At 37.7% G+C, this 13596-nt stretch overlaps 1 protein-coding gene across 2 annotated transcripts in view; it reads left to right on the top strand.

Moving 5' to 3' along the window:
• Positions 1-13596, top strand: part of hipk2 (homeodomain interacting protein kinase 2) — a 97173-nt gene that overhangs the window by 54634 nt on the left and 28943 nt on the right. For both annotated transcript variants that reach the window (XM_079620338.1, XM_079620337.1), the window contains exon 3: positions 10578-10701. In XM_079620338.1, the coding sequence (XP_079476464.1) occupies positions 10578-10701 (124 nt within the window). The remainder of the gene's footprint in view (positions 1-10577; positions 10702-13596) is intronic.

Genomic DNA, 13596 nt, shown 5'->3' with positions numbered 1-13596 from the left:
TTGTGTGCGTACACATTAACATCTCTCTCTCTCTCTCTCTCTCTCTCTCTCTCTCTCTCTCTCTCTCTCTCTCTCTCTCTCTCTCTCTCTCTCTCTCTCTCTCTCTCTCTCTCTCTCTCTCTCCTCTCTCTCTCTCTCTCTCTCTCTCTCTCTCTCTCTCTCTCTCTCTCTCTCTCTCTCTCTCTCTCTCTCTCGGTAATCATGATAATGCATCTGCAGCTTCAGTGTATCTGACCCTGGAACAGTGCTTACTGTTTATTGCAGTCCAAACAATCCTCTCCATGTCTGCATTCAGCTTGAATTATTATTTTTTTTATCTTGCCATCAATACAAAGGATCTCACCATCATTTGCTACAGAATTTTCTTAGTGATGTTTGCTAAGGCATCACTATTTTTTCTCACTATTTCTCAATAAGTGTTACATTTCTGTGTAGAACACCAATCAGAACACCGTAGCAATTATAACTACACACTTAAAATGACTCTAAACCTTATCAACCACATATCAATGCAATGCCCAGAGGTAATTTAATATAAAGGTTTCCACCGAACAATAGCGCCCCCAGCCAGATTACAAAGGCAGGTAACACCTCCTATTTTAATTGAGGTTAGACAATGAAAACGAAAAAGAGTAATTTAGTTCTTGGTATTGAAGAATGAGACAATGAGGTATTGTTATGGAGGGGTCACGGCGGGTTGTATGGGGTGAAGTTAATCACCTGTCAGAGCAAGAGTTAATGGAGAGATCCCCCTCTGTTCTCTTCAGCATGCGAGAAAGACACAAGGTCAGAGATGTATTGTAACAGTATTGTACTGTATATATACAGTACACGCGTGACGTGTTTGATTGATGAACTGTATAAAAATGTGAAACAGCGCAGCTGTTTTCAACATTGATAATAATAATAAGAAATGTTACCTGAGCTACAAATCAGCATAGAATGATTTCTGAAGGATCATGTGACACTGAAGACTGGAGTAATGATGCTGAAAATTCAGCTTTGTCATCACAGGAATAAATACATTTTAAAATGTATTCAAATAGAAAACAGTTATTTTAATTTGTAATATTACTTTGCAATATTACTGTTTTTACTGTATTTTTGTTGAAATAAATGCAGTCTTGGTGAACATAAGAGACTTATATAATATTAATAATATTATATACAATTGTAATGTTTCCAAACATTTGAAGGTTATGTGTATGATAAGTGGCCATCACATACTAGAATAGTTGAGGGGATTTGAACGATTATGATTTTTACTTTGGAATAACATGCACTGATTAATCATGCACAGTAAGAATGTGTATGAAGAAAGTAAACAATGTCATTTATTTGTATTTATGTATTTTACTCTAAACTAAATGAATGCTCTCAAATCTTTCAAATGAACCCAATGCTTGCGTGTGTGCTTTGAACTCTTCTGGTCCCTTTTACACATTTTCCCAGCGTATGACAGCACGATCTCCCTTTCCATTTTTATTATTAATTACAGTGCCTCTTATCACCCCCGTGTGTGTGTGTGTGTGTGTGTGTGTGTGTGTGTGTGAGGGGGAGAGAGATAGCGTGAGATATTGTGTTTGTGTGAAGGCAGAAGAATGCAGTGTGGCTAATTGCGTTTGGCCGTTTGTGGTGTAACGTATCTGCAGGCAGATTAAGTGCTCAGTCCTGAGGAGCACAATACATGCAAACACACAACCTGTCTCTCTCTCTCTGCCTCTGCCTGTCTGTCTCTCCTGGTCTCTGTCTTCATGGAGAGAGCAGAATTTTCTTTCCGACACATAGGCAAAAGGAGAAATGACTCTGGTTGTTCTCTGTTGTGTTTGCTCTCGACTGTATTGCTGACACCTTTCTCCAATCCCAACACACACATGGCTTGGATTTCCAAATTGCATACTATTATACAGTATAATGCTCTTGTACTTCACTAGTGATGATTAAGTACGTACTTTTGAGTTAGTGCATAGTTGGGACTAATGCCTCATTCAAAACATGTCAGAATTATATTATTTAAAACAATTGCACACGTACACTACTGCCATTCACTACGTTTATTTTATATATTTTTTAAATGTAATTTATTCATTCTAATATGCTGATTTGATGCTCAAGAAACATTTCTTATTATTACCAATGTTAAAATAACAGTTGTGCTGCTTAATACTTTGGTGGAAACTGTGACACATTTTGAAAACTGCTTTTTTTATGAAGAGCAAGTTCAAAAGAACAGCATTTATTTGCAATAGAAATATTTTTTTTTACAGTATGAAAGTCGTTACTGATACTTTTGGAGCAATTTAATACATTCTTCTTGAATAACTGTATTAGTATCTTGAAAATAAAAACACCCTAAACTTTTAAAGGGTAGTGTATTAGCATATAGCTAAATTCATGACTTCAAAATGAATTGGGGGTTCATTAAAAAAAAAACAAGAAAAAAAAAAAAACAAGTGTGTGTTTGGCCTTGCATTCTCTGCCATGTTTCTTCTGAAAAAATTTAAAGAACTCATCCTCTTCTGTAGCGCAGGGGATTGTGGGTAAAATGAGCAAAAAAGCACGTACAAAAATAAACTAGTCTAACATGTTGTGATTTGAGATGCACTAATCCTAATTTTGCATACTGTAGGATGGATAATATGTTAATTATGGATTCCAACATGGACACAGGACATCAGCCGCCACCTGTTCTCCAGAAGCACAGCTTGAACACACAATATCAGTCCTGCACAATCTGATTATTATACGTGTGGAGGTGTGCTGGACTGTAGAGGAGGTGGAAGACAGATAAGAGACAGATGGAGGTGTGATGGAAGGGGGTGGCACATTACTGATTTATCTGGTCAGCGTAGGTGAGCGTCTCTCCTTCTCTTTGTCTCAGAAGCGAAAAGAGAGGAATGACAGCCTTGTGTTTCCCAGAGGCAGTGTGCTGAGACGGAGAGTGTGGCGTGTGGGCTCAGAACTGCAGCCGTAGAGCAGAAGGGCTTTGTGCTGTAGTGATAGACAGATATATATCAGCCTGGTGGACGATTTATTGGCCTATTTTTGGCCCTTTAATCATACCGTTTGGCTGATATCAGAATTAGCTCCATCATATTCATTTGCTCCCCTTTAAAATCTACAAACACCTTTGTGAATGAACATTTTCTGTTTTCAACTGTTTTTAGGAGAAATTGTTTAATGTGGATTTTTTTTTTAAATGGCTGTTGCAGATATCTAGGGTATGCTTGCCAATGACCAGTATAATTATTGGCCAATATAACGGCTGATTTGCTATCATTACATTGAAATATATAATGTGATTAATATGGATTATCCATAGCTAATCATGATTATTCATTAATTAAATGTCTATTGTGTTCACCAAGGCTGCATTGGTTTGATCCAAAAGAGTGTTGTGAAATATTATTTCCATTTAAAATAACCGGTTTCCATTTAAAAAAAGGAATTTATTATTTGATGGCAACTGAATTTTCAGCGTCATTACTCCAGTCTTCAGTGTCACATGATCCTTCAAAAATGATCATACTGTAATATGCTGATTTGCTGCTCAAGAAACATTTTCTCATTATTATCAATGTTGAAAACAGTTGTGCTAAATAAATTCCATTTTGTGGAAACCTTAAAACGTTTATTTTTTTCCCTTCAGGATTCTTTGAGTAGAAATTTCAAAAGAACAGGAACATTATAAATGTGTTTACTGTCACTTTTAATATGTGCTTGTTGAATAAAAGTATATTTATTTAAATAAAAAAAATCAAATGAATATATATTGCTTATTTTATATATACAATTATTTATTTAAATTTTGAAGAAGACTACCGGTATTTAAACTATTTTATTCAGTCAATCAGGCATATAAATGGCCAAAAATAAGCTGATATTTCAGTATATTTAGTGAGTCCTGTTCATTTGACCAATTTCGTGCATATGTCAGTATAATATTGGCCTGCTGTCTATCATTGAAAAGCCCATACATTGTTTGACTATTAGTTTGAGCTATAGCACAGTACAACTAAAAAAATTGCATGTCATATTTGTGTTGCTATAATGCTAGAAGTCCCATCAACTACTGACACTATTGCATGATTTAAATTGCCCAGGAGTACATGCACACAGAAACACCAAGACAGAATCATTTATTCTGGTGATAAAATGTTTTAATCATGGGTGTGTGTCTGAGAAAGTTGTGGGAAGAGAGTTCCACTTGTAGCGCATTCCACTTGGGGCCTGACTGCAAATGCGAGAGCGTCCGTTAGGACACTCATTTTGTGGACCTTTTCCTCGTGCTGAAAGCTCTTGACGTGACCCACATACTTACACAGGCTGCTTAAGAGATTGCTGAGGCGAAAGAGAGAGAAAGGGAAAGAGACAGACAGTGGGCGGAAAAGAGAGAAGAAGAGAAGGAGAGAGAGCTAGAGTTGAGGGCTCATGACTGATGCAGCACCCCGCGGGCTCTTACAGAAGGGCTGGGGTCACTCAGGTGGGACGCAAAATGTGTTATTGGCATGATTGTTTTGCACACAGTATTTAACCCTTAAATGCATGAATGTTTCGCCAATCATTATGACATATTCTGGTCTTTACCGACATCTATATCTAACATGGACGGATCTCTACCTGTCGCGATAATATAAAACCATCCTGATATTAGAGATACAATTACAGAAGAATAAAATTAAGCATATTTTGTTACCTTTTGGAGCTTGGAATTCAAGAGTTCAGTTTGAGCAGATGTATTATACACATCATCACTGTCCTCATCAGAGCTCATTTCTCAGAACATTCAGCATCTGGCTCATATTCGCGATCTCAAACATATTCTCAAAACTATTATTTTCAACATCTTCAAAATCAATATTTTGATTGCTGACAGCTTCTTCACCAGATCCACCATCACGTGAAAGCGACACCAATATTTGATTGCGTTCAGGACTTGCTCTGCAGTAAATCGCTGAGCCATTTCAAGTTTTGCTGATGATACTTCGTATATTTTGTTTTCTGCCTGCGGCAACTATGAGTGAAACGTCACTTCATCATTCGGTATCCGACATTGCCACCTTGTGGAATAAAGGTGAATTGCACTTATTCAGTCATCAAAGATTCAGTTATTGTTGTGACAGTTAAAACTTAATATAATAAATTAAATGTAATAAATAATAAATGTTTTTTTTTTTTTAATAGAAAAATTGTTATTTTGAAAAATTGTTACATTATCACTCACAATCCACAATCATACCATCTGAGGTAGACTGCATTTTGGCCTCTTGATGCTTATGTGTGTGTTAGTCAGAAGGTCAGTTGTGTAAGAGTGTCATCACTCTCTCTCGCTCTCTCTGTCTGGGGTGATGGCATGTTTTGTAATTAACAGTCTATGGTGGAAATGCTGTAGCCTGAGATGTGAGGGAGGGTGAGGATTACAAACCTGTGACGCCACACATGCACAACCTCCCTTTGTTTGTTCAGTGGGACTCTCGGACGCCTGAGTGATCTATAGGCCACAACACGGCTCTCTGCAACTCGATGTCTTTTCCTGTACCTGACTGGCACGCAAAGGAAGTTGTCGATTATACAAATATGTACTGATAGATTGTGGTTAAGTGGCATGTGTGAATGTGGTTTGGGAGGGGTGCTTATTCTTCTAAATCTTGTTCCACAACAAAGTACTGTATATAGAAATTATTATTTCTATGTATAGTTTTTTGTTGTTTTGTATATTTTGCATTTAGTAGCATTGTATATTGCTCTTTCTCTAGTCTGAATAAGCAATTCAAGGAAGAATTTCATTGTACTTGAAGATACAACAATAAACTTTGACTTGACATAATGGGTATTTTATTCACTAGTTTGATTAGTTTTGATGTTTATTTTGTTTGAAAAATCACATACAACTGAAAACATTTAGTTAACTACTGTATATATAATTCATTCTGAAACGAAGCAATGTGTTACTGTAAGAAAAACTTTATAAACTTATAAAGCACACGGCTGTACGCGAGTCTGTTTCCGTCGGATGAGTGACCTCTGACCTCTAATGTGTGACGTAGGATGTAGGCGTAGCGTAAGCTTAGGTGAGAGTAGACGCCTCTCGCGGTTCAAACAAATAGAGCTGGGCAACAAACTCAAGCTCCTCTGACATTTCTCTTTAAAAGTTCAAATTTTAGTGACCGGTGTTTTGTTTTGTCAGGTCAAAGGTCACTCTTCCATCGGACATAGACTCGGGTACGACCGTTACCGGAACCCAGTGATTATAGTTTATAAAGTTATAAATATGGATAAAAACGCATCGCTTCTGTTCAGAAGGCCTTTATAAACCCCCTGGAGCCGGTTAGATTACTTTCATGATGGATGGATGCACTTTTTGGAGCTTCAAAAACTATTCTATTCGCTCCCATTATAAAGCTTGGAAGAGCCAGGATATTTTTTAATATGACTCTGATTGTGTTTGACTGAAAGAAGAAAGTCATAAACTTGGAAAATGATGGGATAATTTTCATTTTTGGGTGAACTAACCCTTTAAGATGTTCAATAGCCACTTTTTGTATAACTTGCAGTGAGTACATGAGTTGATTCACAAAAAGATGTGTTGCCATTATTTTTGCGATTTACATTCACAACATATAAGATTGTAATGAAATGTAATATATTTCATGTAATGAAACAATAATCTAAATTCAAAGTTTTTGTCTCATAGCATAAAATTCCTTATTTTGCCATGTCGCATGAGGTGATAGTGAGTCCTCATAAAGGTGTCTATAACAGTGAAATTAAAGAGAAGAGGTCATCAATTCGCTTTTTTTCCTCTCCCTCTCCCTCATTTTACACTTTCTGTCTTGGGGAATGCTAATGACGGAAGAAAGGGAGTGGAGAGAGTGACAGCGTCGTCAGCGATTTTTCTGCATTTTGAAGAGAGCGGGAGAGGTTCACAGGGCCTTGAAATGAAAGAGCACTCCCACAATACGAGCACAATAAAAGGGAGGACTATATCCAAGATTGTTTTAGTAAGTTGTCGAAGCGCTGTGGAGAGATGACCCCACAGTCTGACTCGGTGGAGATGGAAATCTAAACATCTCCCCCTGCCTCCCTCATTCTCTTGTTCTTACATGCCTGGACTGTTTGTTTTTGTCTCAGTCATTTACCTCCCTTTGCTCTCTCTCTCTCACTCTTTGTCTCTTCCTGTCTTTCTGTCACACCGAATCTTATTTTCCTTTTCGCCCCCTCGCTCCATCACTCTTTCTTTCGCCTCCAGTCTCAGGTGCACGATAGATGTCTATGTTTCCCTCGGTGAGCCCACCTCACACAATGTTTATTAAAATGGCACGGCGGGAACTTCTGGCCTCCTCTGCTTTAGTGCGCTGTGAGGACATGAATATTAAAACTGATTCCGAGGGAGAGCAGCCAATCAGCGGGCACTCAGAGGATCAGGATACACGGCAGGATGAATTCATTCTTTCAAGTTGTTTACGCCAAATTCTGACCGTACTGTTCTGAATGTTGCAGCAGAAATTGAGACTCATCAGACCAGGCAACGTTTTCCCAATCTTCTATTGTCCAATTTTAGTCAGCCCGTGTGAATTGTAGGCCCAGTTTCCTGGCACACGGTGTGTGTTCTGCTGCTGTAGCCCGTGTGCTTCAAGGTTCGACATGTTACGCGTTTAGATATGCTCTTCTGCAGAGGTCAGTTGTAACTAGTATATTTTTTTTAGTTTACTGTTGCATTACTATCAGCTCGAACTAGTCTGGCCATTTTCCACTAAACTCCGGCTTGAAAAAATAGCATTTTCGCCGCTCACTGGATATTTTCTATTTTTCATTCTCCGTAAACCCTAGACATGGTTGTGTGTGAAAATCCCAGTAGATCAGCAGTTTCAATCCGTCTGGCACCAACAATCATTCCACAATCAAAGTCACTTAAAGCAACACTAAAGAACTTTTTTTTTTACCTTAAAATAACGTCTCTAAAACCGTATCAGTGGTTCATCAAGTCGTAACGGGGTGAAATGCACTTCTGGATTCGCTTTACGGCCCTATATCTGCTATAAACGCACTATGTTAGTTTGCCAGACCGGGTCACGTTTCTGTAGTTTGAATGAGACGTAAGAAAACTACAAATTTGACTTGCTTTACGTCAAGCGTTACAATAGTCATTATTTATTTTTTCTTCGTTTCTGATGTCGCAATACATCATACTTTCATGAACATCATGCAACATACAGTACTTTACCTTGCCTGTGGACATTCCGCTTCCAACCTGTAGGGCGACCGAAGAGGAAAAGTTCTTTAGTGTTGCTTTAAATCACATTTCTTCCTCATTCTGATGCTCATTTTAAACTTCAGCAGATCGTCTTGATCATGTCTACATGCAAAAATGCAGTGGGTTGCTGCCATGTGATTGGCTGATTAGATTGTATGTTGTTGAATATTGTATTGCTTTATTGTGTGATTTATGGTGAATAAGTCACAGTTGAAGAGCATTGTTATTATTACCGTTTTATGAATAGTAATACAATACAATATACAATACAATACAATAATTAAACGCAAACGGTGACAGAAGTACAACGCATAATAGCACTGGGAGATGTAGAATTGTGGCCTCGTCTGTGTCTGTGGTTATGAGTGGTGGTCCGTATTGAAGGTCAGCTGTGATCGATGCTTTTTGACATGCCCACGCAGAATGGTGTCAGAGCCTCAAATAGCAACTGAGTGACGATGTAAATGGCTATGAGTGGTTTAGGACTTCAGAAGAAGAATTATGTTTCATTAAGGAACTGAAGAAGCACTCTTTTACTGTGTGTGATAACCTTTGCCTGACCCCATTTTCATAACATCATTTACCCAAATGCAGGAGACCCAGTGATTATTTGCACACTTCTGTGCTTGTTTGCACTATCCTTAGTGTACAAGAAGTGACTTCCACAGCATCGGGTGCGTCGGGCCTGACATGCAAATATCAACACCGGGATCGGATGTTTGCACTTGTGTGCGTAATGTCACACATGCATACATGTAAGCTGCACAATTATATGTGTGCAAACAAAACGCACACCTGCTGGGTCACAAGTTTTAGGTATGCAAAACTTACCACATATGAACTCAGACACTCTCTCCGCAACACATCTGCCGGTCTATGGGATTTCATATTTCCATGTGTGCGGATCTGGAACAGGGTTGTGAATTTCTCACCACCACAGATTTTTGCATTACAAGCAGACGTTTTATATGCGAGAGAATGAGGACGATATTTAGTGCTGCGCGTGTTTGTGTTTATCACACCCGCTGAAAGTCCTGCATCAGCAGCTGCTGGTCTGTTTTGCATATGGCATTGGAAGAAGGGAGAGAAAAGATTGAAGTGGGATATGCATTTGCATACGTGGCGGCCGTAATGCGTCCTCGGTGTCACAGAGATACTTTCAGCTGGTAGCGCTGTGGCTTATTTACATCGAGCAGACCAGCATGCACGAGGTTTGGGTTGCATGACATCACTCCAGAAGGGTGATGTCCTGCGCCACATACCTTGCGTAAGAGCCAATAGGAGATTTAACTGCCAAACTGAGTCTTTTCCTGCCCTTGTGGCACCCGTGAGTTGTATTTTATTTCTGTTTTGTCTCGGGTGCTTTTTATTCAAGTTTTTTATCTAAGTTTTAATTTTAGTGAACAATAACGCTGCTTGGGATATGAGCTGTGCTTCCACTGTCCAGTGTTGCCTTTACAAATAATATTGCTCTGAAACGAGGCGTCAGCCCATTATTTGTGTGTGTGTGTGCGTGCTGCATTCACCTTGAAGACTTGCTGAAATAAGTCTATTTTCTCAACATCAGTCTATTTGTCTTTCCACACATTTTCCCCTCTTTTTTTCCTCCATATGGCATTTATTTATCTTCAATCCCTCTATCCAAAAGAGTGGGACCTCCTTTTAATCATAATTCACAAGCGGCACCCAGAGTAATGCCGTATCACATGCCGTCTCTCTCCTCCCGCTGTGTCCGTGGCAACAAAACGCATTCTGTGTTTGTCTTTATTACTCAACTCGGTCAACTTAAATGAGTACAATGAGGTCTTACGGCTGCGATGTAATGAATGCCAACTTTGGGCTGAATGGAACAGGTTGCACATGAACTAGTTTTGGGCCAAAAACATCTCTGTTTCCCTCTGGCCCTCTCTCTGGTGGAAGACAATAATTGCCCCATAAATGTACACTCAAATAGACTGTTTGAAATTTCTATCTATCTATCTATCTATCTATCTATCTATCTATCTATCTATCTATCTATCTATCTATCTATCTATCTATCTATCATCTATCTATCGTCGTCTGCCTGTCTGTCTGTCTGTCTGTCTGTAAGAAAATATAGTAAGAAACAATGTCATTCAGATACTATTATATTTTTTATTAATATTTTGAATTATTAGTTATCATTTTAGGGAAAGTTTTTGTAAGTTTATTTCTATATATTTTTTATATTTATGAAAATATTTTTTCAGTGAACTATATTAACCCTGTTCAGAATTTAAAGTTGTACTTATTCTGCTGTGACTCTGTTGTTGAAGTTCATCCTCCACTTCTGTGTCTGCAGAGCTCCAGAGATCATCCTGGGTCTGCCCTTCTGTGAGGCTATAGACATGTGGTCCCTGGGTTGTGTCATCGCTGAGCTGTTTCTGGGCTGGCCGCTGTACCCCGGAGCATCTGAGTATGACCAGGTAAGATATTCTTTAAATCTAATTCTTTAATGCATCAGAATAGCCTAGGTTTTAGACGTCCACTGGAATTCAGAAGTTTCCACCATTAGTACATTTTAGGGTATTTGTTGTACTCAACCCTGGCTTTTCCTATGTGACTGTTACCAAGGATGGTTTGGGACATCTGGGGCACCAGCCTCTTTGGAGAAAGTCTCTTGATGCCCTGCACACCAATTATTATTTTTTAAAGAAGACATTAATACTTTTATTTAGCAAGGATGCATTACATTTATCAAAAGTGACGGCAAATACACTTATTATGTTACAAAAGATTTATAATCAAAAACTGTTGTTTTATACTTTCTATTCATCAAAGAATCCTGAAAAAAGTATCACACAAATACTTTTCCACAAAAATATTGATATAAACAATATAAAACTGTTTTTAACATTTAATTAAAAAAAGAAATGTGTCTTGTGCAGCAAATCAGCACATTAGAATGATTTCTTGAAGGATCATGAAGATCTGAAGATTCAGCTTTGCCATATCAGAAACAAATTGCATTTAATAAATAATAATATATTAACATAGAAAGTTCTTTTAAAATGTAATAATATTTCACAATAGAATTTTTTTCTCTTCTTTGTAATCAAAGAAATGCATCCTTGGTGAGTATAAGAAACTAAAACATTTAAGAATCCCGCTGACCCAAACGTTTGAACAGAAGTGTATATCTCTAAAGATATATATCTTATGTCTTGTAATTGTAACTTATTTGAATTTAGTCTTTTTTCATATTTTTTCTTGACACATGGAAAATCCACAGATGACAACATTAGCTTCTCAAAATTCCATTTTGGTTAAATATCTAGTTGATATAGGTTTGAAGTCATTATAACTGCAAGATTTAATGTCCAAATAATGAGAAATTACATTGCAAATATAAGAAATGAAGTCGCAGTTGTGAGGAATATTCACCATAGTCATTCACAATTACTGCAAACACCTTTATAGTAAATCTATTTTAACAGTGAAGTCGACTTGTATGAAAAAGTTCATTCATGACTGTTTGATAAAAAATTCTAATGTTTACAATGCCTGCTTTTCATGCGTCCGTTCCCAATGGCCCAGGCCATAATCCATCCTTGGCTATTTCAGTTTTGAAATTCAATAGTCAGTAATGATACACTATAAAGAAATGATGTGTTCCAATTGGAAAATGACTCCGAAAATCTGAGTTATGAAATCACATTTCCTGTATGATATTCATTTAGAGAGATGGTGCATATGAGTGCTTTTTGTGTGTGTGAGATTGTGTGTATGTGTGTCCCTGCTGAGAGAGCCATCTCCTTTCTCAGAAAATGGCTGCAAAAACATCCCTCAATTACAGTTTGTGCTTAAGAAAGAGAAAACAAATCTGACTGTTGGCTGGGCCCCTGCTCTCTCAGCTCTCCTGAAGTGCTGTGTGTTTGTGTCGAATTGTGTGTGTGTGTGTGTGTGTGTGTCTTCTCCCTGACTTTCATCTCTCTCTGGCCACTCCATAGTTCTGGACACATGCCACAAACTGCCCAATTAGCCCAGATCCCGAGCTCTAAAGTGAGGCCTTTTCTTTAAAAAAAAAAAAAGATTCTGGCTTCATGGAACAGCCCAGGGCCAATGTTCTAGCTTTAAGCAAACCAAAAACGTCTTTAACAAGCTCTTAAACACAGCAAAGGACTTTGCAGATTTGTCTCCCACCATTTCTGTGTACTACAGAGTAATAGATGTTTTTCCCCAGCCCTCATTTGGTGCATTTATGAGGGCTTGTGTTTGGGAAGTATTTCTAATGTATTGTGTTAAGGACAACTCGGCTGCCCAGTTTACGTTTGATTTTCATCTAAAAACTAAGCTTGAAGAGTTATTTTCAGCCTTTGTGGCACCTTTGTGTCATTTCTAATAATGATGCTTTGAAATCACATGCAGGAATCCTCAAAAAGTGAATGGTCTTATTTCATAAGACGGTAAATGAGCCAAACACATCAAGGTTTCTTGAGCAGCTATGAGCTCATTCTCAGGGCACAAGATTGGCAGGGACCATGGAAGAGATTATTATAATTATTATTGAGGATTTCTTCGGCTGCCAGGGTCTTGTATTTACGTTTTTCAGGTGTGTGAATGGCATTCTGTGTAATTGTGCCACCCGGGCAGACCTGTAAAAAGAGGTTTTGGCAGGGGGAGTCAGTCAAGTCTCATGGTGACAGCATTCATCACAGATGCTGTTTACTCGGCTTCTAATGCTGGAATGTTGAAGTTGTGTCATCAGCATGGCAGCCAAGTGACTGATATGTTTTCGAGCAGACAAAATGTCATCAGTCTGTTTTAACGCCGCTCACTGTTGCATTTCCCAGAAGTCCGCTTACAGCGTTAGTCAAGGTTTCTTGCACCAAAATCCATTTCATTTTTCATGACCATTTCCTCCATCTCCCTAATCATTACAATCAAACAGACTGTTTTTGCTACTGTACTTGGACACTTATATGTCTTAGAAAAGGCCTGAAAAAAGTAATAATAAATATTATTATCATTATAACAAATATCTAATTCAATTAATAATAAAAATAAAAATTAACAAGATAAATAATCTTTCAAAGAAAAGGCCTGGTGATGATAATAATAATCAAAATGAATAATTAATACAACCAATTAATCAAAAATATATAATATAAATAAACAAATAAGCATTTAACGTAAAATAGAATTTTATGTAGACGTGTTCAATAGGCCGATTTCCATTCTGTATGCACTGAAGTTTTAAAGACTTTGATGTCATGCTCCTGGTCTTCTGTTTTTGATCAAATTATTATTTATATTATTTAGTTTATCTATGTTTTATTAGAATTACTATACGTTTTATGATTTTTTTTTATTATTATTAT

The sequence above is a fragment of the Phoxinus phoxinus genome, assembly GCF_949152265.1.
Source record: "Phoxinus phoxinus genome assembly, chromosome: 8".
Taxonomy (NCBI): Eukaryota; Metazoa; Chordata; class Actinopteri; order Cypriniformes; family Leuciscidae; genus Phoxinus; species Phoxinus phoxinus.
This window is presented reverse-complemented; position numbering and strand designations above follow the sequence as displayed.